The sequence below is a fragment of the Hypanus sabinus genome, chromosome 4 (assembly GCF_030144855.1).
Source record: "Hypanus sabinus isolate sHypSab1 chromosome 4, sHypSab1.hap1, whole genome shotgun sequence".
Taxonomy (NCBI): domain Eukaryota; kingdom Metazoa; phylum Chordata; class Chondrichthyes; order Myliobatiformes; family Dasyatidae; genus Hypanus; species Hypanus sabinus.
Window position 1 is genome coordinate 85926021 of NC_082709.1, and position 25374 is coordinate 85951394.

The following is a 25374-nucleotide window of genomic DNA, read 5'->3' on the forward strand; positions in this document are numbered from 1 at the left end:
CTGGACAGTCCTTTCTTAACACTGTAACCTTTGTCAATTTTGCAATGTATAGTCAGTACAAGATGTTGATGAGGCTACATTTGGAATATTTTGCTTCAAGTTGCTAAGTGTGAACATCACTAATAATGATTCCTGGTCCAACCACACTGAAGTCATGACCAAGAAAGTTCATCAACACCTCTACTTCCTCAGGAGGCTAATGAAATTTGTCATGTTCCCATCAACCCTTACCAGTTTTTCTTGATGCAACATAGAAAGCTTCTACCTGGATGCATTATGGATTGGTACAGAAATGTGTTCCAGGATTTTAACCCAGTGACAATAAAGGAACACTGATTTCTCATTAGTATACTGACTTGGAGGGAACCTGCAAGTGGTGTTTCCATGTTACTGTGCCCTTGTCCTTCAAGGTGCGAGGTGCTGGTGAGTCACCGGAGTGTGTCCTGTAGATTTTACAACCTGCAGCCAGAATGTGTCTTAAACATTGTGTTCAAAAGGTTAGTGTGACGTCCTACAGAGAATGACCGAGCATGATTTTCTGACTCTGTAGATTCATTATATCAGACGCAGACCAATTGCATACTTTATTTTGGTGTGAGGTAAACTTGTTCTTCTTTGTCTCCATCACTTCCCAGACTGCCCGAGTTCTGTGACCTCTTGGAGCTGATTCTGGAGAACACGCTACAGAATATAGTGATTGAAGCCAATCGGGGAGAGGTGGTTCTGACATCTCGACCCAGGGTGATCGCGCTGCCTCCCCTGGTCTCCAGGTAGCACCCTGAGAAGTGGGAAAAGTAGATCTGGAGAAATTGTTTATTGTCAGGGCAGGTGTTCACTCCAGATGATTTATAACATATTGTGTAAAGGTTAGCCTTATTTGTTACATGTACATGGAAACATACAGTGAAAATGCTTCATTCGTGTCAATGACTAACATTGTCTGAGGAATTGCTGGGGGCTGCCCGTAAGTGTCGTCATACTTCTGACACCAACATAGTATGCCCAGAATTTACTTATCCTAACATAAGTGTCTTTGGAATGTTGGGGAAACCAGAGAACCCAGAGGCAACCCATGAAGTCATGGGGAGAACATACAAACTCCTTACAGACAGTGGCAGGAATTGAACCCCAATCAGGGATCGCTGGTGCTATAAAGCTTGCACTCATCACTATACCTCTGTGTCGCCCACTGTGTAGGTTAAATGGTCATCAAATGGTCAGCCAGTAGTGTGCTGAGCTATTCTACATTATATGTTTATGTACTCCTTTCCTATAGCCCAACATTTCTTTCTGTCCATGTATCTGTTTAGTCAATAAAGAGAATATGAGAAGAGTTATCTGAGATTTTATGTAAGGAACTTCACAGTAATCCCTAGTTTTATTTGAATTTAGAACATCTTTGAGTGTACAAGAGATTTCAACAAGTAAAGAAGAACTGGATTGCAGCTTATTCAAGTAAGTGAAGTTACTTTGTAAATACCCAATCTTACACAATATGCATAATTTATATTAATGAGAGCCAGGAAACATTTGATAATCATACGTGTGCTATGCTGGCTCTTTAGAAGAAGGTACCTATCCTAATCCCAGACACCAGAGACTTCGGATATTGGAACATAAAGCAACAAGTAATCTGCAGCAAGAGCTCATTGGGCCGACCAGCTTCTGGGGAGGGGGTGGTTGTGGTGGGGTAAAAGAATTCTGTCCATTTTAGGTCAAAAACCTGTGCCGGGACTGAGAGTGGAGAGGGGGACACATACAGAATGTAGGAGGAACTCAGAAGGTCAGGCAGCACCTTTGGAGGGAAATAAACAGTCAACGATTTAGGCTGAGCCACTTAATCATGACTACTGCAATTAATATCATAGTTCCAGTACCCCACGTTGCTTGTTTCTACCTGTTTCTCCAGCTTTCAGATTCAGATTTATTTATTGTATGTGAATTGAAACATACAGTGGAATGTGTCTTTTGCATTAAGAACCAACACACCCAAGGATATGCTGGGGGCAGTTTGTAAGTGTGTGTGTTGCTCTAGATTTCCAGCATCTGCAGAGTCTCTTGCATCTCTGAATGGAGAGGGGAATAGCCAGTGTAAAGAAAAGGAGGGGACAGGGACTGGAGATGACTGGTGGACTGACAGAGGGGGATGTTATTGGATGTTGGGCAGATTGAGCCAGGTAGAGAACAGGGGAGGGGTGAAGTTCGAAGACATTATAAATTGAGGCAGACAAAAAAGAGGAAAATGTTAGATGGAGGGCAGGGTAGTTTTGAGGAAGCAGGGGGCCTGCAGAAGAACTCAGATAGATTAGGAGAAGGGAAAAGAAATACCAGATTGAATACAGTATAGAGAAAGTATATGGTCATACACTTTAATAGAAGGATTAAAGGCATAGGTTATTTTCTAAATGGGGAATAAATTCAGAAGTCAGAGATGCAGAGGGACTTTGGAGTCCTCATGCAGGATTCCCCAAAGGTGAACTTGCAGGCTGAGTTGGTAAGGAAGGCAAATGCAATGTTGGCTTAATTTCAGAGGATTAGAGTATAAAAGCAAGGATATAATGCTGAGGCTTTATAAAGCATTGGTCAGACTGCACTTGGAGTATTGTGAGTAGTTTTGAGTCTCTTATCTAAGTAAGGATGTGCTGGCATTGGAGTGGGTCCAAAGGAGGTCCTGAGAATGATACTGGGAATGAAAGGGTTAATGTGTTTGATGGCTCTAGTCCTGTACTTGAGTTTAGAAGAATAAAGGGAGACCTTATTGAAACCTGTTGAATATTGAAAAGCGCGCATAGAGTGGATGTGGAGAGGATGTTTCGTAGTGTGCGGAGTCTAGGACCAGAGAGTACAACCTCAGAATACAAGGACATCCCTTTAGAAAAGGGATGAGAAGGAATTTCTTTAGCCAGAGGGTGCTGAATCTGTAGAATTCATTGTCACAGACAGCTGTGGAGGTAAAGTCATTAGGTATATTTAAAGTGGAGGTGATAGGCTTTTGATTAGTAAGAACATGAAAGGCTACAGAGAGAAGGCAGGAGAGGTCGGTTGATAAGGATGATAAGATGGAATGTTGGAGCAGACAATGGATTGAATGCTCTTATTCTGTTCCTATGTTTTATGGTCTTATGGTCTATGGGAGGTTGAATGTGATGGCAATTGCTGGGGAGAGATGAGTAGGAACACATCAAAGGATACTAGTCCAGCAGTCTGATAAGGAAGGAAGGCGGGATTGGTTTCCATGGCTGCAGAAGGAACCAGGAGCTGATGTGGGAGAGGGAGGCGAGGCGGTGTGTGAAATGAATGAGTAGTGGATGGAATCTTAAGGTGGGAGGAGTTTTATTATTGTGTCTGAGATCAATCCACTGCTACTGCTAAATGCTCCCTCTCTGATCTCTGATGTTTTGCCAGTTGCTAACAATGATTTATTTTTTCTCTTCAGATCCTGTCTTTACTCAGCAGATTTAACACAACATTCCACAAGTAATTTGATTTATCTGCAAGATTTCAATTCACGAAGATCTGTTTAGTTTCAGATTCAGAGGTGACACAGTAGAGTAACAATTAGCATAAAAATATTACAGCACTACTGTAAGATTGAGGTTACATCTGCCGCTGTCTCCAAGGAGTTATATGTTCTCCCTGTGGCTGCGTGGGTTTCCTCTAGGTGCTCTGGTTTCTTCCCTTATTCCAAAGATGTACGACTAGGGTTGGTGTGTTGTGGCCATGCTATGTTGGCATTGGAAACGTGGCAACACTTGAGGGCAGATTTGATGCAAACGACACATTTTGTTGCACATGTGACAAATAAAGCTAAGCTCTTGAATCTGAAATTAAACACAGATTCAGATTCAACTTATTTATCACACGTACAGTACATTGAAGCATACAGTGAAATGCGTCATCTGTATTGATAACCAACTCACCCAAAGATATGCTAGGAGCAAGTGTCGCAAACGTTCTGGCACCAACATTGCATGCCCACTATAGTAAGACAAATCTCTTTTCCCACCCACCCACCCTCCCCCTCACACACAGACAACTTTCAACCACAGAACAGGCAGTCTCTGGGCCACCAGTCCTTGGCCCTGGACTCTCAAACTCACAGACATCGGGTCTGCAACCTCCAGTACCTGGCCTGGACTCACAGACATCAGGCCTCTGACCCCTGGACACCCTGAACCAGGAGCTTTGCTACTTTATTAACAGTCGTTCAAGGTATATCATAAAGTTAATGCAATCTTCATGTTGCCCAATATCCTTAACTTTACCTTGGAACTGTCTGAACTTTATCTCTCAGTATGAGTCTAGGACAGAATGTTGTCTCTCTGGGTAACTGACGGATTTGAATTCCTTAACTAGGATTATTTTTTAACCTTCACTTAGTACACCTGCTGATGGAATGAAATACAGTAAAACTCTGGTAATTCCCTGTCAGATTATTTAGAAATCCTGACAGTTCAACATCTGCTTCACTGTGTGCTGATTCCCTATTCTCCTTTAACACACCTGGGCTCCAGCTCACACTCTCCCTTTCCGTCACTGGGGTCCTAATTCACGGGTTGTCTTTAACTCGCTAAGAACCAGGTTCCCTGTTCTCTTTAAACTCAACCGATTCGATTTCCCAAGATTCCTTAAAACTTCCCTTTTCTGTTGTTTTTCTCTCCCTCCCTATTTCTGTTTCCTACAATCTTTTAAAACTCACCTGATTTTGTTTACAGTGCTCCCTACCTAACTCCCTTGAACTTACTCTGCTCTTGTGTCTTGTGCTACTTTAAACAATGGGTTCACCGGAACACATACTGTTTTGTTGTGCAATATTTAAAAAAATGAACTTAAAAGTGTGATGTACTGTCAATTATAAATAATACCCAGCAGTCAAGAATATGTGGAACACCAATGTCTCAAGCATGCTGGATTAGCAGAGTTCTATTCCATAATTTTCAAACCTACACTTCAAACAGTAAGGAGAACACAAAGTACATTGCAGATGCTGTGGTCAAATAAACACATACAAACAAGCTGGATGAACTCAGCAGGTCGGGCAGCATCCGTTGAAAGGAGCAGTTGACATTTCGGGCCGAGACCCTTCGTCAGGACTGAAGAAGGAGGGGGCAGGGGCCCTATAAAGAAGGTGGGGGGAGGGTGGAAAACCAATCAGAGGAAAGATCAAGGGGTGGGGGCGGGGAAGCAGGGAGGGGATAGGCAGGAGAGGTGAAGAAGGAATGTAAGGGGAAAGCAGTATGGGTAGTAGAGGAAGGCAGAGTCATGAGAGGTGATAGGCAGCTAGAAGTGGAGGCAGAGTGAAAGTGGGTTGGGGGAAGGGAGAGGGAGGGAATTACCAGAAGTTGGAGAATTTGATGTTCGTACCAAGGGACTGGAGACTACCCAGTTGATATATGAGATGTTGTTCCTCCAGCCTGAGTTTGGCCTCATCATGGCAGTAGAGGAGGCCATGTATGGACATACCTGAATGGGAATGAGAAGCAGAGTTGAAGTGAGTGGCAACCGGGAGATCCTGTCTGTTGTGGCAGACGGAGCGGAGGTGATCGACAAAGCGGTCACCCAGTCTGCGTTGGGTCTCACCGATATAGAGGAGGCCGCACTGGGAGCACTGGATGCAATAGATTACCCCAACAGACTCACAAGTGAAGTGTTGCCTCACCTGGAAGGTAACAGTAAAGAGATTCAACCAGAGTTACACTCAAAATCCTGGAGGAACTCAGCAGGTCAGGCATAATCTATGGAGACAATTAAAGAGTTAAGATGCTTTTGATCAGAACTCTTCATCAAGCATCTCATCAATGTCAGGCAGAGTGAAGGTCTTGGCCTGAAACCGTGACTGTTTATTTCCCTCCATAGATATTCCTGACCTGCTCAGCTCCACGAACATTTTATGTGTGTTAAAATGTGCACTAATAACTGTCTGACACCCAATTTAATGAAGAGATTAATGAAGAATTAAAGAGCACACAGGTTAACACCACTGGAGGGCAAGTTTTTTGGTGGGTGGAGAGACAATAGTGTGCAGATGCTGGTATCTGGAGTGAAATACAAACTAACCATAAGACAATGGAGCCAAATTAGGCCACTTAGGCCCATCGAGTCTGCTCTGCCATTCAATCATGGCTGATCCTTTTTTCTCCTCCTCAATCCCACTCCCCAGCCTTTAACCATAATCTTTGATGCCATGTCCAATCAAGAGCCTATCAAGCTCTGCCTCAGATACACTCAACAACCTGGCCTCCACAGCTGCCTGTGATAATAAATTCCACCAACTCACCACCCTCTGGCTAAAGAAATTTCTCTGCATCTCTGTTTTAAATGGATGCCCCCTCTATCCTGGGGCTGTGCCCTCCTGTCCTATATTCCCCCAGAATGGGAAACATCCTTTCCACATCTACTCAGTCTAGGGCTTTCAGCATTTGAAAGGTTTCAGTGAGATCCTCCCTCGTCCTAAATCCCAATGAGTGCAGACCCAGAGCTATCAAACATATGATAACCCTTTCATTCCCGGAATCATTCTTGTGAAACTCTTCTGAACCCTCTCCAGCGTCAGTACATCTTTTCTTAGATGAGGAGCCCAAAACTCTTCACAATATTCAAGGTGAGGCCTCACCAATGCCTTATCAAGCCTCAGCACCACATCCCTGTTCTTGTATTCTAGACTTCTTGATATGACTGTTAACATTGCATTTGCCTTCTCCACCACTGACTCAATCTTCAAGTTAACTTTTAGGGTTTTCAGCACAAAGACTCCCAAGTCCCTTTGCATCTCAGATTTTTGGATGTTCTCCCTGTTTAGAAAATAGTCTGCACATTTATTTCTACTACCAAAGTGCATGACCATGCATTTCCAACATTGTATTTCATTTGCCACTTTCTTGCTCATTTGTCTTAAGTCCTTCTGCAGCCTACTTACTTCCTCAATATTACCTGTCCCTCCACCAACCTTCGTATCATCTGCAAACTTGGTACCAAAGCCATCTATTCTATCATCTAACTCATTGATATACAGTGTAAAAAGAAACAGTCCCAACATCAACTGCTGTGGAGCACTATTAATCTCTGGCACCCTTACTCTTATGTCCATTTAGAATAAATAGACCTATCTGATCTCCCCTTTTTACTACAGCCCTCCTTTCCAGACAACATCCTGGTGAATCTCCACTTCCTTCCTACAGTGTGGTGACCAGAATGCACACAATACTCCTAAGCAATCTAACCAATGATTCGTAGAACTACAATGTGACATCCCAACTCTTATAATTGAAGACCCCAAACATCCTGGACATTCTCTCTTCTCCCCTCTCCCTAGGCAGCAGACACAAAAGCCTGAAAGCACATACCACCAAGCTCAAGGACATCTTCCACCCTGCTGCTATAATGGTTTCTTAGAATGATAAGGTGAACTCTTGACCCCACAATCCACATTGTTATCTTTATCATTTACTTGCACTGCATTTTCTTCATAACTGATGCACTCCATTCTTACATTTATTACACTTTACCTTGTACTACCTCATTGCACCTTGTAAGGAATTGATCAGCATGCAAGACAACACACACAAAATGCTGGAGGAACTCAGCAAGTCAGTATCTATGTTGGGGAGTAAACAGACGAGGTTGTGTGCTGAGACCCTTCATCAGGATTGCTTGGCCTGAAATGTCAACTGTTTATTACCCTCCATAGATGCTGCTTGACCTGCTGAGTTCCACCAGTATTTTGTGTGTGTTGCTCTGGATTTCCAGCATCTGCAGAATCTCATGTTTATAGTGTACAAGACAAGCTTTTCACTGTACTTCAGTATATGTGACAATAATAAACCAATTCCAATTCTAATGCTCAACTTATCAAGGCAAATATACCAAGTACTTTTTTCACTAAGGTATGCATCATTGTCCTTATGAGGAATGTAAGTCTTCATTGTTAAGTGCGATGGCAGATCTCTGGCTAACTTCATTTATCTGTTTCTGCTTTATATTCCATAAATCTCTGGGTTGATAAACTATACATATCAGCTTTAAAATCAGTATTTGACTAAGCAGTTTCTGTTTGTGAAAGGAGGTCCAAACTGACCCACAGAAGTGTTCCCTAATCACTACTCCTTTAGACTAATATCTTTGGATATCTAGATATCTTCAGAGCTTCCACCTATCACCCAGCTTCTCATTTCTTTCCCCTTCCTTTAATTGGTCTTACCTATCTTCTGGCAGTTTGCACTCCTTTCCCTCCTCCCACTCCTCCCATCTCCTTATCCTAACTTCTGCTCTCTTCCTTTCCATTCTTGATGAAGGGTCTCAGCCCAAAATGTCATCTGTTTATTTATCTCCTTAGATGCTGCCTGACCAGTTGAGTTCCTTCAACATTTTGTGTGTGTTGCTCTGGATTTCCAGCATCTGCCGAATCTCTTATGTTCCCCATTGAGTGCTGTTCCAATATCACTTGTGTTTAGATCCAGTATATTGCACTTTTATTTTGCCGTCATCTTTTTGTACCTGGAAAAGTATGCTGCAATCATGAAGCTTCAGAATTTTAGAGTATAACATGTAGATCTTTAACTTACTTAGAAAAAGGGTGTGGTAGTTGATCCTTCTGGCCCAATGACAACCTTATGACGAATTAACCTGCTAACCAGTACATCTTCAGAACGTGAGAGGAAGCCACAGCACCTGGAGGAAACCCATATGGCCACACGGAGAATGTTCAGTGGTGGGAATTGAACCTGGGTTGCAGGCGTTGTTATATCGTTATGCTAATCACTGTGCTACTGTGCCATGATCAAAAGGCAGGGCAGACTCTATGGGCTGAATGGTCTATTCTGTTCCTAAGACCACATGGACAGTGCCAAGGTCTGTATTAAGCCCAGGTTGCTAGTGCTGTAATAGTGTTATGCTAACCACTATACTGTCCCTATTTCATGCACATCAATTTGCATTACAACATATAACCTGATATTTTAAAAGATATCCACCATTTTCTCCTCTGTAGGAGTGGACCCATTGATGGGGTAGAGTTGACTGATACAGGGAATCTTCCAGTACTTCTGAGCAGTGAATAAGGTAGTGAATGTCGGTAGGAATCTCTTTACTCTCCCATTGACTGCTTCATTTTCAATACCTTGCATCTTTCCCCCACTAGCATCCTTTGCCTGAACACCTGCCTTCAAAGACTGCTGTTTAAAATATTTCTGTCTGATCATTTATGCTCTTAATCTCTTCTAGTTAAAATTCTTTATTTACATGGTGACTCATTCTACATTTTTAATATTCCTTCCACTGAGTTTCCAGTTTTTGTTGATTTTCAAGACACATTTAGGATTCTTTCCAACATGGCGTTCACTGGTAGGATGCTGCTTAATCTGGTTTAAACATGATTTCTTAAAATATCCACAAATCCGCATGATATCATTTATCAAACAGGTGGAGCGTTTTTAATTTTTCTCTTTTTTAAGCTAAACATAAGTGAGATCAAATCTCACTTTACCTCAGTATCTGTGACAATATAGTACAATAATATGACAGTAATAATAAGCCTCAACTTATATGTAAGGCTTCAGAGAGAGTTGCAAGCAAACTGAAAATCAGCAAGACACTTTGAAATGACTGAGTAGGATAAATCTTTTGCCTTGTGACCTCCAATGAGTTCATTGTGGTGAGAGATTGATAATCCAGTCAGGTCCTGCAAGGTTTCTCCCTAATCCAGGAGCAAAAAAGTCCTGGAAAGTGGTGGATACAACCCAGTCCATCACAGTAAAGCCCTCCCCAGCACTGAGCACATTTACAAGGAGTGCTGCCACAAGAAAGTATCATCCATCATCAAAGTCCCCATCATCCAGGCCATGCAGTCTTCTTGCTATTATCATTGGGCAGGAGGTAGATGCTTTAGGTACCACAACACCAGGCTCAGGAACAGTTATTAACCTACAACCATGAGGTTCCTGAACCAGTGTGGATAACTTCACTCACCTCAACACTGAACTGATTCTATAACCCACAGACTCTCTCTCAAGGATTCTTTACAAAACGTATTCTTAGTATTTTTTTATTTGCACAAATTGTTTTCTTTTGCATGTTGTTTTTTTTGTCAGTATTTGTTTATGTATACTGTAGTTTTTGTATATACTATTGTATTCCTTTATTTTCCTCTAAATGCCTGCAAGGAAATAAATCCCAAGGTAGTAAATGCTAACATATATGTACTTCAATAATAAATTTTACTTTGATTTTAATCGGATTCATGTACAGGGTAGAGGGTGGTCCCATGTGCGAGTTCTTGTTGACAATCAAACTTTTATTTTACACCTTTCCATTCTCTATTACTCAGGATGACTCAGAGTGACACTTCTAAAGCTCAAGATTCTACCCCACTGCCATCCTGTTATGATATTTCACTTTGTCTGTAGCAACTAAATGGTTCCCTAGTACGATGAAATGGATTCTTGACCTTCAAGTCTACCTCATTATTAACTTGCACCCTATTGTTTGCCTACAATTTTTCAGTAGCTGTTACACTTTATTCTGCATTGTTGTGGTTTTGCATTGTCCTAGTTCAATCCACTGTATGAACAGTATGCAAGACAAGCTTCTCACTGCATCTCAGTACATGTAACAATAATAAACCAATTTCACTAGGAAACAGCTGCTTATGCTTACCACAGTCACTCACAGACTCAGGGCTCCTTACCTGTGGCTTTCTAGACAGTCGTCAATAATACTTCAATCAACTCTCTCAGCAAGCCTCCTTGCCAAAGAATTTAATCGTTATTTTATTCAAACCACTCCTTTTAACAGGTAGCTACTCCAGGTAAAGTTTACTCCAACGGCTACATAGACTAATATCCAGTGTGCCTGAGACTTAAACTCTGCAACATAGTCCAATACTCAGTCATCTGAGGGATAACCTGATATCTTCTTGATAGTAATCTTTAGCTTTCTCTGAATTTAGTACACAAGATGTTGAAATTAATGCACAGGAGATTTCAGAGATTCAGATCGAATCAGACCTCGTCAGCCCCAAGTAAGTGAGGTTACTTTGGAAGTAAATTAGCTCTTGCATTTACAGTCTCCTATAAGATATTTATATTACTGACATAATAGCATAGAATTTTTAAAAAATTACATGTTCCAGACAGGTCATTGGCCCATTCTTGTTGTGCTGGCCCTTTACAAGCTTCTTTAAATTGTTTCCCCTTGGCAGCTAACCTGATCAACCATTCTAGTTAGCCCCCCCCCCCTTCTATATTTATCTCCATCACAGCACTGCGCTGTAAGCACTTTGAACCACTTTTACACTATTTGATCAGCAAAGCAATGAATCCAAGTACAACTGTGGAATACTGGTGTCCTGGGCCAATCACAAGAACTTGAAGCTTAATCCCCTCACAACTACGAAGATGATTAACAACTTCAGGAGAAATGTGTCTCCTCTCCACCCACTCATCATAAGCAACTCTATAGTTAGCACTGTTTCACCGTTCAGGTTCCTGTGCATCATTATTTCACAGGATCAATGTGGGAGAACCAGATCTTCTTCATTAACAAAAGTTTTGGCAGAGGGTGTATTTCTTGTGGTAGTTGGTAAAATTCCATCTTCCCCAGAACATACTAGTGTAATTTTACACCGCTATCATAGAGAGCATTTTCACATCAGCTATTACTGTCTGGTTTGGTGCAGCATCCTGTTATAATACACGAAAGCTACAGCAATGTCAGGACAGCAGTAAAGGTCATTGGCTGCAGTCCTACAAGTGCAGGACATGTATGCACTTTATCTGCACTTTAACTTCTAAATTTATTTTTATATAATTATTTATCATTGTTGAATGTTGTTGATTTTTGTTAACATGTTATGCCCTGACACCACAGCATATTCCTAATACATGTAAATGTATATGGTGAATAAAGTTGATCCTTGATCCTTTATCTACAGCTAATGTCCAAGACCTTGGCATTAAACATGTTATACTGCCTGAGAGTTACCCTCAGTGGTAATGGCAGATTTACAAGCTGTTCTAGTGGAACAGCCAGCAAGGTAAAGAATTTAAAAAGCTGGAGGCTGTTTATCCTACTGAATGCTACCAGGTTAGAATCAAAGGAAGGGGAAGTCAAGGTCCTCATCATGGGGTCAGCAGTGGAAAGGGTGAGCAGCTTCAAGCATCTCTGAGGATCTACCCTGGCCCAACATATTGATGCAATCTTGAAGAAGGCACACCAGTGGTTATATTTCAGTGGAAGTTTGGTACATCACCAAAGACTAGCACATTTCTATAGAAATACCGTGAAGAGCATTCTGACTGATTGTGTCATCATCTGGTGTGGAGGCTTCAATGAACAAGATAGGAAATGCTGCAGAGGGTTATAAACTCATCCAGCTCCATCTGGACACTAGCTACCCCACCACTGAGGACATCTTCAAAAGGCGATACCTCAAAAAGGTGGCATCCATCATTAAGGACCCCCATCACAAAGGATGTGCCCTCTTCTCATTACTACCATTAGAGAGGAGGTACAGGAGCCTGAATGCACAAACTCAATGTATTAGGAACAGTTTCTTCCTCTCCACCATTAGATTTCTGAACAGTCCATGAATTTTACCTCACTATTCCATTGCCTTTTAGCATTACTTATATTTCTTACTGTAGCTTTTAATAATTTTCTTTTATGTATTTGCACAGTGTTGCTGCCACAAAACAACAAATTTCACAACATGTCAGTGATAGTAAGCATGATTCTCACTCCCTTAAACAATACTGTATCTGGTTCTCTACTGTTTAATGATAATTTATTTTTATTTTTCCCTTGCTTGTTCACCAGAGTTTCGAGTTTGTCTGAAATAAAGAGCCCAGAAACCCCAGCAACCCCTGACGTTTTCAAGTTGCTGTCTGCATCCTACAGTGGGATTCCAAGCAACAGATGGTTGAATCTCAAAGAATTCAGTAAAAGCCAAACCGCACTGACCTTCAGTACAATCAGCAACCGTACCATCTGAGTCAGATCTTTCCCCCTGAGGGGTGCATTAGGACACCACTTTGCGATTTGTAGATACTTTGGGTACAGCAATAATCTGAATCAAAGGGTTAATCCTGGATTTTTAAAATTATTTCATTGCATTGAATTTGTTTTATTTTGGTATAGTTAGTGAAATTTTTTACACAATTAAAATTTTCACAATGGAAAGATTAATTTAATTGCTGCTTTAGATATTTTAGAAGTGGCATTATAAAATATGAATTTAATAACTAGATTTTTTTCCATTAATTGTTATTAAATTGGGTGCCCAAACAATGCCTTTTAATGTAGAAATAAAGCATTTAAATGTGACTGAATAAATTAATGTTTATCTCAGCTTTATTTTTACTGTCTCCGCCTTCTACCTTAGTGACTTTTTTGTAATCAGGAGATGCTTTGATGAAATCTAAAGATTCCAAAAATTAATAATTTGCTAATCTGGGGTGTATCACATTTATTTATTTAGAGATACAGTGACGAGTAAGTGGGACTACAATCAGAGGTCATGAGTTAAGGGTGAAAGCTGAAAAGTTTAAGGGGAACATGAGGGGAAACTTCTTCACTTAGAAAGTTGTGAGTGTGGAACGAGCTACCAGTGCACGTGGTGCATGTGGCTTGATTTCAATGTTTAAGTGAAGTTTGAATAGGTATCTGGATGGTCGGGGTATGAAGGCCTCTGGTACTGGTGCAAATCATTGGAAGTAGGCAGTTTAAACTGTTCAGCACTGACTAATCTCCCTTAACCTATGACCTCTAGTTCTAGTGTCACCCATCCTCATTGGAAAAAGGCTGCTTCCATTTACACTATCTACACACCTCATAATTTGGTATACCTCTATGGAATCTCCCCTCATTCTCCTACACACAAGGGAATAAACTCCTAACCTATTTAATCTTTCCATATCACACAAGCTGTTTCAGATCTCACTGAAAGCTTTGATAGTCTTCTTCTATGTCCACGACACCTCCAGTCTTAGTGTCATCCACAAATTTGCTGATCCAGTTAACTACGTTATCATATAACCATATAACAATTACAGCACGGAAACAGGCCATCTCGGCCCTTCTAGTCCATGCCGAACGCTTACTCTCACCTAGTACCACTGGCCCGCACACAGCCCATAACCCTCCATTCCTTTCCTGTCCTTATACCTATCCAATTTTACTTTAAATGACAATACCGTACCTGCCTCTACCACTTCTACTGGAACCTCGTTCCACTACTCTCTGAGTAAAGAAATTCCCTCTCGTGTTACCCTTAAACTTTTGCCCCCTAACTCTCAACTCATGTCCTCTTGTTTGAATCTCCCCTACTCTCAATGGAAAAAGGCCTATCCACATCAACTCTATCTATCCCCCTCATAATTTTAAATACCTCCATCAAGTCCCCCCTCAACCTTCTACGCTCCAAAGACTAAAGACCTAACTTGTTCAACCTCTCTCTGTACTTAGGTGCTGAAACCCAGGTAACATTCTAGTAAATCTCTGTACTCTCTCCATTTTGTTGACATCTTTCCTATAATTCGGTGACCAGAACTGTACACAATACTCCAAATTTGGCTTTACCAATGCCTTGTACAATTTTAACATTACATCCCAACTCCTATACTCAATGCTCTGATTTATAAAGGCCAGCATACCAAAAGCTTTCTTCACCACCCTATCCACATGAGATTCCACCTTCAGGGAACTATGCACCATTATTCCTAGATCACTCTGTCCTACTGCATTCTTCAACGCCCTACCATTTGCCATGTATGTCCTATTTGGATTATTCCTACCAAAATATAGCACCTCACACTTATCAGCATTAAACTCCATCTGCCATCGTTCAGCCCACTCTTCTAACTGGCCTAAATCTCTCTGCAAGCTTTGAAAACCTACTTCATTATCCACAACGCCACCTACCTTAGTATCATCTGCATACTTACTAATGCAATTTACCACCCCATCATCCAAATCATTAATGTATATGACAAACAACATTGGACCCAGTACAGATCCCTGAGGCACACCACTAGTCACCGGCTTCCAACCTGACAAACAGATATCCACTACTACTCTCTGGCATCTCCCATCCAGCCACTGTTGAATCCATTTTACTACTTCAATATTAATACCTAACAATTGAACCTTCCTAACTAACCTTCCGTGTGGAACCTTGTCAAAGGCCTTACTGAAGTCCATACAGACAACATCCACTGCTTTATCTTCGTCAACGTTCCTCATAACCTCTTCAAAAAATTCAATAAGATTTGTCAAACATGACCTTCCACGCACAAATCCATGCTGACTGTTCCTAATCAGACCCTGTCTATCCAGATAATTATATATACCATCTCTAAGAATACTTTCCATTAATTTACCCACCACTGACGTCAAACTTACAGGCCTATAATTGCTAGGTTTACTCTTAGAACCCTTTTGAAACAATGGAACTACATGAACAATACACAAATCCTCCGGTGTAATCCCAATTTCTAATGACATTTGAAATATTTCTGTCAGAACCCCTGCTATTTCTACACTAACTTCCCTCAAGGTCCTAGGGAATATCCTGTCAGGACTCAGAGATTTATTCACTTTTATATTCCTTAAAAGTGCCAGTACTTCCTCCTCTTTAATCATCATAGTTTCCATAACTTCCCTGCTTGTTTCCTTTACCTTACACAATTCAATATCCTTCTCCTTAGTGAATACTGAAAAAAAGAAATTGTTCAAAATCTCCCTCAACTCTCCGCTCCACACATAGCTGTCTACTCTGATTCTCTAAGGGACCAATTTTATCCCTCACCATCCTTTTGCTATTAATATAACTGTAGAAACCCTTCAGATTTATTTTCACCTTACTTGCCAAAGCAACCTCGTATCTTCTTTTAGCTTTTCTAATTTCTTTCTTAAGATTCTTCTTACATTCTTTATATTCCTCAAGCACCTCAATTACTCCATGCTGCCTATATTTATTGTAGATATCTCTCTTTTTCCTAACCAAGTTTCCAATATCCCTTGAAAACCATGGCTCTCTCAAACTTATAACCTTTCCTTTCAACCTAACAGGAACAAAAAGATTCTGTACCCTTAAAATTTCACCTTTAAATGACTTCCATTTCTCTATTACATCCTTACTATAAAACAAATTGTCCCAATCCACTCCTTCTAAATCCTTTCGCATCTCCTCAAAGTTATCCTTTCTCCAATCAAAAATCTCAACCCTGGGTCCAGTCCTATCCTTCTCCATAATTATATTGAAACTAATGGCGTTGTGATCACTGGACCCAAAGTGCTCCCCAACACATAACTCCATCATCTGACCTATCTCATTCCCTAACAGAAGATCCAACACTGCCCCTTCTCTAGTTGGTACCTTTATGTATTGCTGCAAAAAATTATCCTGCACACATTTTACAAACTCCAAACCATTCAGCCCTTTTACAATATGGGCTTCCCAGTCTATGTGTGGAAAATTAAAGTCTCCCACAATCACAACCCGGTGCTTACTACAGATATCTGCTATCTCCTTGCAAATTTGCTCCTCCAATTTTCGCTCCCCATTAGGTGGTCTATAATACATCCCTATAAGTGTTACTACACCTTTCCCATTCCTCTATTCCACCCAAATAGAGCACTGCTGTAATATTTTCTCTGACAAGCAATGCAACACCTCCCCCTCTTGTCCCTCCAATTCAATCACACCTGAAGCAACGAAATCCTGGAATTAGTTGCCAATCACACCCCTCCTGCAACTATGTTTCACTAATAGCTACAACATCATATTTCCAGGTATCAATCCCTGCTCTAAGCTCATCCACCTTTCTTACAATGCTCCTAGCATTAAAATAAATGCATTTAAGAAATTATCCACCTCTTCCTCTCTGTTTATCTCTAACAGTACAAAGAACTTTACTGTCTTCTTTTCCTTCCTGCTCCCATACATCTGTTCCTACTCTCTGGTTTCCCTCCCCCCTCATATCTAGTTTAAATCCACTGGTGCCTCTCTAGCAAATCTACCTGCAAGAATATTTGTCCCCCTCCAGTTCAGATGTAAACCGTCCCGCCAGAACAGGTCCCACCTTCCCTGGAAAACTGCCTAATTATAACTCTGAAACCCTCCGTCCTGCACCATGTCTTCAGCCAGGTGTTGATCTGCACAATCTTACTATTTCTAAACCCACCTGCACGCCGCACTGGTAGCAATCCTGAGATTATCCTGGAGGTCCTGTCCTTTAACTTGGCACCTAGCTCCCTAAACTCACCTTTCAGGACCTCCTCACTCTTCCTACCCACATCATTGGTCCCTACATGGACCACGACATCTGGCTGCTCACCCTCCCTCTTAAGAATACTGAGAACACAATCCAAGATATCGTGGACCCTAGCACCAGGGAGGCAACAGACCATCCGGGATTCTCGATCTCTTCCACAGAACCTCCAATCTACCCCTCTAACTTCGAATCCACTATCACTACTGCTCTCCTCTTTTCCCTCCTTCCCTTCTGAGCTGAGGGTCCAGTCTCGGTGTCAGAGACGCAACCACTGCAACTTGTCCCTAGTAGGTCGTCCCCATCAACAGTATCCAAAACGGTATACTTATTGTTGATGGGAACGGCCACAGGGGTGCTCTGCTCTTCCTGTCTATTCCCCTTCCCTTTCCTGACAGTCACCCAACTACCTGTCTCAAGACTCCTAGGCGTGATTATCTCCCTTAAACTCCTGCTTCTGCCTCCCGAATTATCTGAAGTTCATCCAGCTCCAGTTCCCTAACACAGTTTGTCAGGAGCTGCAGCTGGATGCACTTTTTGCAGGTGTAGTCATCATACTTCATGTGGAGCACTCGACTGCCCTAACTGCTGCCTCCATTACCTACTCCTAAGCTGATTAGATTCATTAAAGGATCTTACCCGGCCTTACCTCACCTGGAGTGAAGCTCGTACTCAGCCTCTGCTCACTTTTTAAAATTCCCCCGCTGATCTCAGAGGCTGACTTTCACGCGCTTGCGCTGTTGTGCTCCGTTCAACCTCGCCTCTGCCTGTTCTCGCTGAAGCCTGATTGAGCCAAAGCCGTCCCACTCTGCCTCAGTCCGCTATGACGATGGCTGCTATGACTATCATATCATCCAGACAATTGATATAGATGACAAACCACAAAAGACCCAACACTGATTCCTGTGGCACACCACTAGTCATGGGCCTCCAGTCACTGAGGCAACCAACTATTACCACTCTCTGGCTTTGCTCTGTGCTGACTTTCTGGGTGCAGAGCTTGGAAAAAGTGATGCAACTAACTTTTAACATTGTAAATCAGCAAGTTGTTTGTTATGTCTCCCCTCTTGCTGTGAAACGGGGACACCTTTTTTTCCTCATGGGGGGGCTGGAGATAGAGATAGAGAGAGCGAGAGAGAAATATAGTGGTATGTTGAATTACTGGATGAACAAGTAGTCTTTGGGGTACTGCAAGTCCTTGTTTTTATTGATGTTTTGCTGCACACTTGAGTGCTTGGTGGGGAGGTGCTGATGCTTTTTTGCTGGTGGGAGTGGGGGGGAGTCATTGCCTTGCTACTGCTTGTGTGTGGGAGGGGGAGCTGGGGGGGCGTCTTTGGGGTTCTAATTTTTTAACTGTCAGTCATTCTTTGGGGCACTCATCTGTTTTCGTTGATGTTTGCGAAGGGCTCACTTTTAACATTTAAGAAAAACTTGGACAGGTACATGGATAAGAGGTGTATGGAGGGATATGGGCCAGGTGCAGGTCAGTGGGACTAGGCAGAAAAATGGTTCAGCACAGACAAGAAGGGCCAAAAGGCTTGCTTCTGTGCTGTAATTTCTATGGAAAGAGAAGTAAATGAAAAAAAATCTGACTACAGCCACCACCTCTCCTCTCCTCTCCTAAGCCTCTGTGAGCTGAAGCTTGAACTCTCCACACTTACCTGGCTTGCTTACACAATGGCTGCTCTGCTTAAACCTAACTTCTTTTTATTGGACCTTGCCAAGTTTAATTATGCACACTCCAACATGTCCTCAGGAACTGTGGTGTGCAGATGTCCTAACTGCCCCTGCAGTTTCTTTTGAAATCCTTCTCCTGGTACACTATCCAACAGCTCTTTAGGAACTATGGCATGCAGTTGTGGTCATATTATGTTGATGCTGGAAGCATGGTGACACATTTTTGCAGGTGTAGTGGGCCACATCTTAAATAAAAATAAGTCAGAATGCAGGACGGAGATACAGAGTTTAATGACAAGGTCTCATGACAACAACCTTTCCCTCAAAGTCAGCAAAACAAAGAACTGGTCCCTGACTTCAAAGAACAGGTGCATATTCTCCTGTCTACAGCAATGGTGTTGAGGTTGAGAGGGAGGAGAGCTTCAAGTTCCTAGTAGTGAACATCACCAAACATCATCAGACCTGGTCCAACCACATTGATGTCATGACAAGAAAACCCACCAATGCCCCTTCTTCCTAAGTGGGCTGAAGAAATTCAGCACGTTGTTGATGATTCTTACCAATTTTTATCAATGCTCCATAGAAAGCATTCTCTCTGGATGCACAATGGCCTGGTATGTCAACAGGTCTACATGTGACTACAAGAAATTGCAGAGAGTTGTGGACGCAGCTCAAAACATCAGAAACTAGCCTCCCCTCAATAGATTATGGCTTAGTAAAGCAACCAGCATAACTAAAGACTCCACACACCCCAAATATCCATGTCTTCTTCCCTCACCTATTGAGTAGAAGATACAAGAGTCTGAAAGCATATTTCACCAGATTCAAGGACAGCTTCTACGTCACTTTTATGAGACATGCCAATGGACCTCATGTATGATAAGATGGATTCTTGGCCTTGCAATCTACCTCATTATGATCTCACACTTTATCATTTACCTGCACTGCACTCTTTTGCACTTTATTCTACATTGTTATTGTTTTAGCTTGTTCTACCTTGATGCACTGTGTAATCATTTGATCTGTATGAACAGTATGCAAGGCAAGCTTTTCACTGTATCTCAGTACATGTGACAGTAATAAACCAACGCAATACTAAAAGAGATGTTTGGATAGGAAGAAGGTGGGCAAGGGGTTGGACAGAAATGGTCCTGGTGCAGGTAGAAGAGACTAGATATGAGATCAGGTCAGCATGGACTAGATGGGCTGAAGGGCTTGTATCTGGGCTATAGTACTCTATGACTACTTCAACAGATGTGGAGTCAATCCTCCTTTACACTTGTGTTCAGGAAACAAAATTAAACAATCTTGAATCTTGAGTTAAATGGCACTGAGATAAAACATCAGCTGAGATAGAAACATAGAAAATAGGTGCAGGAATAGGCCATTAGGCCCTTTGAGCCTGCACCGCCATTCAGTATGATCATGGCTGATCATCTAACTCAGAACCCTGTACCTACCTTCTCTTCATACCTCCTGATCCCTTTAGCCACAAGGGCCATATCTAACTTCCTCTTAAATATAGCCAATGAACCGGCCTCAACTGTTTCCTGTGGCAGAGAATTCCACAGATTCACCACTTTATGTGTGAAGAAGTTTCTCCTCATCTCGGTCCTAAAAGGCTTCCCCTTTATCCTTAAACTGTGACCCCTCGTTCTGGACTTCCCTGACATTGGGAACAATCTTCCTGCATCTAGTCTGTCCAATCCCTTTAGAATTTTATACGTTTCAATAAGATCCCCCTTCAATCTTCTAAATTCCAGAGAGTATAAGCCCAGTCGATCCAGTCTTTCTTCATATGAAAGTCCTACCATCCCAGGAATCAATCTGGTGAATCTTCTCTGTACTCCCTCTATGGCAAGAATGTCTTTCCTCAGATTAAGGGACCAAAACTGCACACAATACTCCAGGTGTGGTCTCACCAAGGCCTTGTACAACTGCAGTAGAAATTCCCTGTTCCTGTACTCGAATCCTCTTGCTATGAATGCCAACATACCATTCGCCTTTTTCACCGCCTGCTGTACCTGCATGCCCGCTTTCAATGACTGGTGTACAATGACACCCAGGTCTCATTGCACCTCCCCTTTTCCTACTCAGCCACCATTCAGATAATAATCTGTTTTCCTGTTCTTGCAACCAAAGTGGATAACCTCACATTTATCCACATTAAATTGCATCTGCCTTGAATTTGCCCACTCACCTAACCTATCCAAGTCACCCTGCATCCTCTTAGCATCCTCCTCATAGCTAACACCGCCGCCCAGCTTTGTGTCATCTGCAAACTTGAAGATGCTGCATTTAATTCCCTCGTCTAAATCATTAATATATATTGTAAACAACTGGGGTCACAGCACTGAGCCTTGCGGTACCCCACGAGTCACTGCCTGCCATTCCGAAAAGGTCCCGTTTATTCCCATTCTTTGCTTCCTGTCTGCCAACCAATTCTCTATCCACATCAATACCATACCCCCAAAACCGTGTGCTTTAAGTTTGCACACTAATCTCCTGTGTGGGACCCTGTGATGTTTTGAATGACAGCGCAGACAATGAGGAATCTAATGGCCGTTCCTGCTTCCAATTCTTATGTTGGTCGTAAATTAATTTAGTAGATTGACAGATGTCATTTCACTGGACAGAAGTCCCGATGACGTTTACCACGAACAGAGCCTAGGCGCGTTTGCAAAGCAGGAAACACTGCAGAATAATTGCTCACAGTGACTCTACAGTTACCAGATGCTCTCCCAAAGCAAGAAAAAAAGGTTAGAAGTTAAAACAAAGACAATAAGGTCTGGAAAGAAGTAGCATAAACAAGGAATGGAGAAAACATTCAGCCAGTGTTAATATTTGATTATCTCCCCCGGAAGGGGAAAAGAATTCTCCAATAGAGCAGGAGCGGAGGGGCGGAACGATTGAGAGGCACTTTGTGTTCTGGAGAGAACAAATTGTGGACGGCTCGGCAGCCCCAACGAGAAGCCAGGCAGTTAGTGAGAACGAGCCAGCTGAGGTTTGTTGCCTTTTATTAAAAAATTATATATATTTCAAACACAGATTGTACGAGTTTGAGTCACCATATGGGGACCTGCACGCCTTTCCTAGTCCCTCATTTGTTACAGGGTTCCTCACCGACCACACAATCTTGTATGCTGCTCCTCACTATAATCCTGTGTTATGTTTAATGTTTCTATTTGTTTAGGACAGCAGTTGTCCTAGAGTATTCTCAGCCGTGTCTGTCTGATCATAAATACTGGCTGACCGCAAGATGAACTTTTAGTTAGGGGCGTTTGAAGTATTTTTTTCTCACTTCTTATTGACTTGTCTACTTTCTTATCTGAAACTTTGGGGGTCTCGGCTGATGCGTTGTCTAGAGTGGGAGGTGAAGGAGAACCTAATATCTACATGCCACCATTTATGTGGGCAGCTGTTCTCCTCATCGTATATCTTCATCTTCAACCCTTTGCTTCTTCCACCTATAACCTCCCAACTTCATTCCCTTTTCCTACTGACCCGCCTCCTTCCTCCCCCAATGACCAGCTTTTTAACCATATATAACCATATAACAATTACAGCACGGAAACAGGCCATCTCGGCCCTTCTAGTCCGCCGACGCTTACTTTCACCTAGTCCCAGTGGCCCGCACTCAGCCCATAACCCTCCATTCCTTTCCTGTCCATATACCTATCCAATTTTACTTTAAATGACAATACCGAACCTGCCTCTACCACTTCTACTGGAAGCTGGTTCCACACAGCTACACTCTCCGAGTAAAGAAATTCCCCCTCGTGTTACCCTTAAACTTTTGCCCCCTAACTCTCAAATCATGTCCTCTTGTTTGAATCTCCCCTTCTCTCAATGGAAAAAGCCTATCCACATCAACTCAATCTATCCCCCTCATTATTTTAAATACCTCTATCAAGTCCCCCCTCTACGCTCCAAAGAATAAAGACCTAACTTGTTCAACCTTTCCCTGTAACTTAGGTGCTGAAACCCAGGTAACATTCTGGCGAATCTTCTCTGTACTCTCTCTATTTTGTTGATATCTTTCCTATAATTCAGTGACCAGAACTGTACACGATACTCCAAATTCAGCCTTACCAATGCCTTGTACAATTTTAACATTACATCCCAACACCTATACTCAATGCTTTGATTTATAAAGGCCAGCATATCAAAAGCTTTCTTCACCACCCTATCCACATGAGATTCCACCTTCAGGGAACTATGCACCATTATTCCTAGATCACTCTGTTCTACTGCATTCTTCAATGCCCTACCACTTACGATGTATGTCCTATTTGGATTATTCCTACCAAAATATAGCACCTCACACTTATCAGCATTAAACTCCATCTGCCATCTTTCAGCCCACTCTTCTAACTGGCCTAAATCTCTCTGCAAGCTTTGAAAACCTTCTTCATTATCCACAACGCCACCTACCTTAGTGTCATCTGCATACTTACTAATCCAATTTACCATCCCATTATCCAGATCATTAATGTATATGACAAACAACATTGGACCCAGTATAGATCCCTGAGGCACACCACTAATCACCGGCCTCCAACCTGACAAACAGGTATCCACCACTACTCTCTGGCATCTCCCATCCAGCCACTGTTGAATCCATTTTACTATTTCAATATTAATACCTAACGATTGAACCTTCCTAACTAAACTTCCGTGCGGAACCTTGTCAAAGGCCTTACTGAAGTCCATATAGACAACATCCACTGCTTTACCCTTGTCAACTTTCCTCGTAACCTCTTCAAAAAATTCAATAAGATTTGTCAAACATGACCTTCCATGCACAAATCCATGCTGACTATCCCTAATCAGACGCTGTCTATCCAGATAATTATATATACCATCTCTAAGAATACATCCCATTAATTTACCCACCACTGATGTCAAATTGTCAGGCCTATAATTGCTAGGTTTACTCTTAGAACCCTTTTTAAACAATGGAACTACATGAGCAATATGCCAATCCTCCGGCACCATTCCTGTTTCTAATGACATTTAAAATATTTCTGTCAGAGGCCCTGCTACTTCTACACCATTTTCCCCTCACCTGGTGTCGCCTTTCACCTCCTGGTGTGTACATGCTTCCCTTTTCTCTCTCACCCAGCTGCCTTTCCCCTCACCTGGCTCACCTTTCACCTCTTAGCATCTGCATCATTACCACTTCCCACTGCCCCACCTTCTCCCCAACTCTTACCTCCCACAGTCACCTGGTCTCATTTATCAACCACCAGCTTGTACTCCTCTCCCTCCCCTCCCCTTTTATTCTGTCACATTGAACTGGGAGGGGGAAGCTGGAGAGGGAAGAGGGAATGATGTCGAAGTTGGGAGCTGAGGAATGAGACCTGGTGAGGGGAGGAAGGAGGTGGGGCAATGGCAAAAGCGAATGGTGGAAGAGGCAAAGTGCTGAAGATAGAATCTTTTCACTCAGACGGTGGTGAGAGTGTGGAATGAGCTTCCAGTGAAAGCTGGTTGATGTGGGTTCAATTGCAACATTTAAGAGAAGTTTAGATAAGAACATTGGTGGGAGGGCTAGGGTCCAGGTGTAGGTTGATAGCAGTTTGGCATAGACTGGATGGGCTGAAGGGCCTGGTCTGTCCTGTATGATTCTATGACTCTGAAGGAATCCAATGAGGAGGACAGCAGACCACGTAAGTGGTGGCACATAAGTAGTAGGTTCCTTTCCCCTTTCCCCTCCACCTCTCAGAACAACATATCAGTTGAGACTCCCTGACAGAGGTTAAAATAAGGAAATATAGAAATGTGAACAAGTGAGGGTAAAGAAAGACTTCAGACTCCCTCCCCGTTTAATTGTTATAAAGGCTCTAGTCAGCCATTGCTTAGCATCGGGCCCCTTCCTTACCAGTCCTCGTGAAGTGGCTCACCCTGAAGAGTTGGCTGTTTATTTCCTTCCATTGATGCCATCTGGCCTGCTGCTTTTTGTATTTGTTGCTCCAGATTTCTAGCCTTTACAGAATCTTTTGTCGCCCTGTTTATGTGCCACCTTGTGTTCTTTCTTTTCCCCTTTGGCAAGAGTGATAAAAACGGTCTGCTTATTAATCACATTTAACTTAAGGCATTACGGGATTTTAGATGGAATGTAGAATAGAAAGCACGTGATGTTAGCACTGGAATGTGTTGCGACATGTGAGCACTCTCTCCGCTGTGTTGGATGTTAACAAAAATTTAGCTGTACAAGGGATAAATAAACTTGAATCCTGAGAACGTAGAACAAAACAGCACAAGAACAAGCCGTTTGCCAGCTGTGTTTGATTACTCATTAAACTAGTAATTAAATGCCTAACCAAATTAATCTCTTCTGCCAACACAATTTCCACACCCTTCTATACCATTCATGTGCCCACTTTTGAGCCTCTTAAATACTCTGATGTATTTGCCTCCACTACTATCAATG

The 25374-nt window shown here is 42.2% G+C and overlaps 2 protein-coding genes and 1 long non-coding RNA gene across 8 annotated transcripts in view; 2 read left to right on the forward strand and 1 right to left on the reverse strand.

Moving 5' to 3' along the window:
• cfap65 (cilia and flagella associated protein 65) overlaps positions 1–13271 on the forward strand; it is a 210152-nt gene extending 196881 nt beyond the window's left edge. The window contains exons 32-35 of one of the 4 annotated variants that reach the window (XM_059967610.1): positions 636–770; positions 1393–1455; positions 10943–11014; positions 12811–13271. In XM_059967610.1, the coding sequence (XP_059823593.1) occupies positions 636–770; positions 1393–1455; positions 10943–11014; positions 12811–12985 (445 nt within the window). In that variant the 3' untranslated portion in view covers positions 12986–13271. Of the gene's footprint in view, positions 1–635; positions 771–1392; positions 1456–8986; positions 9071–10942; positions 11015–12810 lie in introns of all 4 variants that reach the window. The other 3 variants (XM_059967612.1, XM_059967613.1, XM_059967611.1) reach the window with 3 other exon arrangements.
• Positions 566–25039, reverse strand: LOC132392971 (uncharacterized). Of its 3 annotated transcripts, none has more exons than XR_009511698.1 (4): positions 24823–25039; positions 8562–8667; positions 5464–5659; positions 566–778 (listed from the first exon to the last, which is right to left on the reverse strand). It is a non-coding gene; the product is annotated as an uncharacterized LOC132392971 (long non-coding RNA). The 3 variants fall into 3 exon arrangements; XR_009511700.1 differs by having other exon boundaries at positions 566–800; XR_009511699.1 differs by lacking the exon at positions 8562–8667.
• nhej1 (nonhomologous end-joining factor 1) overlaps positions 21618–25374 on the forward strand; it is a 382674-nt gene continuing 378917 nt past the window's right edge. The window contains exon 1 of the mRNA XM_059967614.1: positions 21618–21945. The gene's annotated coding sequence lies outside the window, so the exon portion shown is untranslated. The remainder of the gene's footprint in view (positions 21946–25374) is intronic.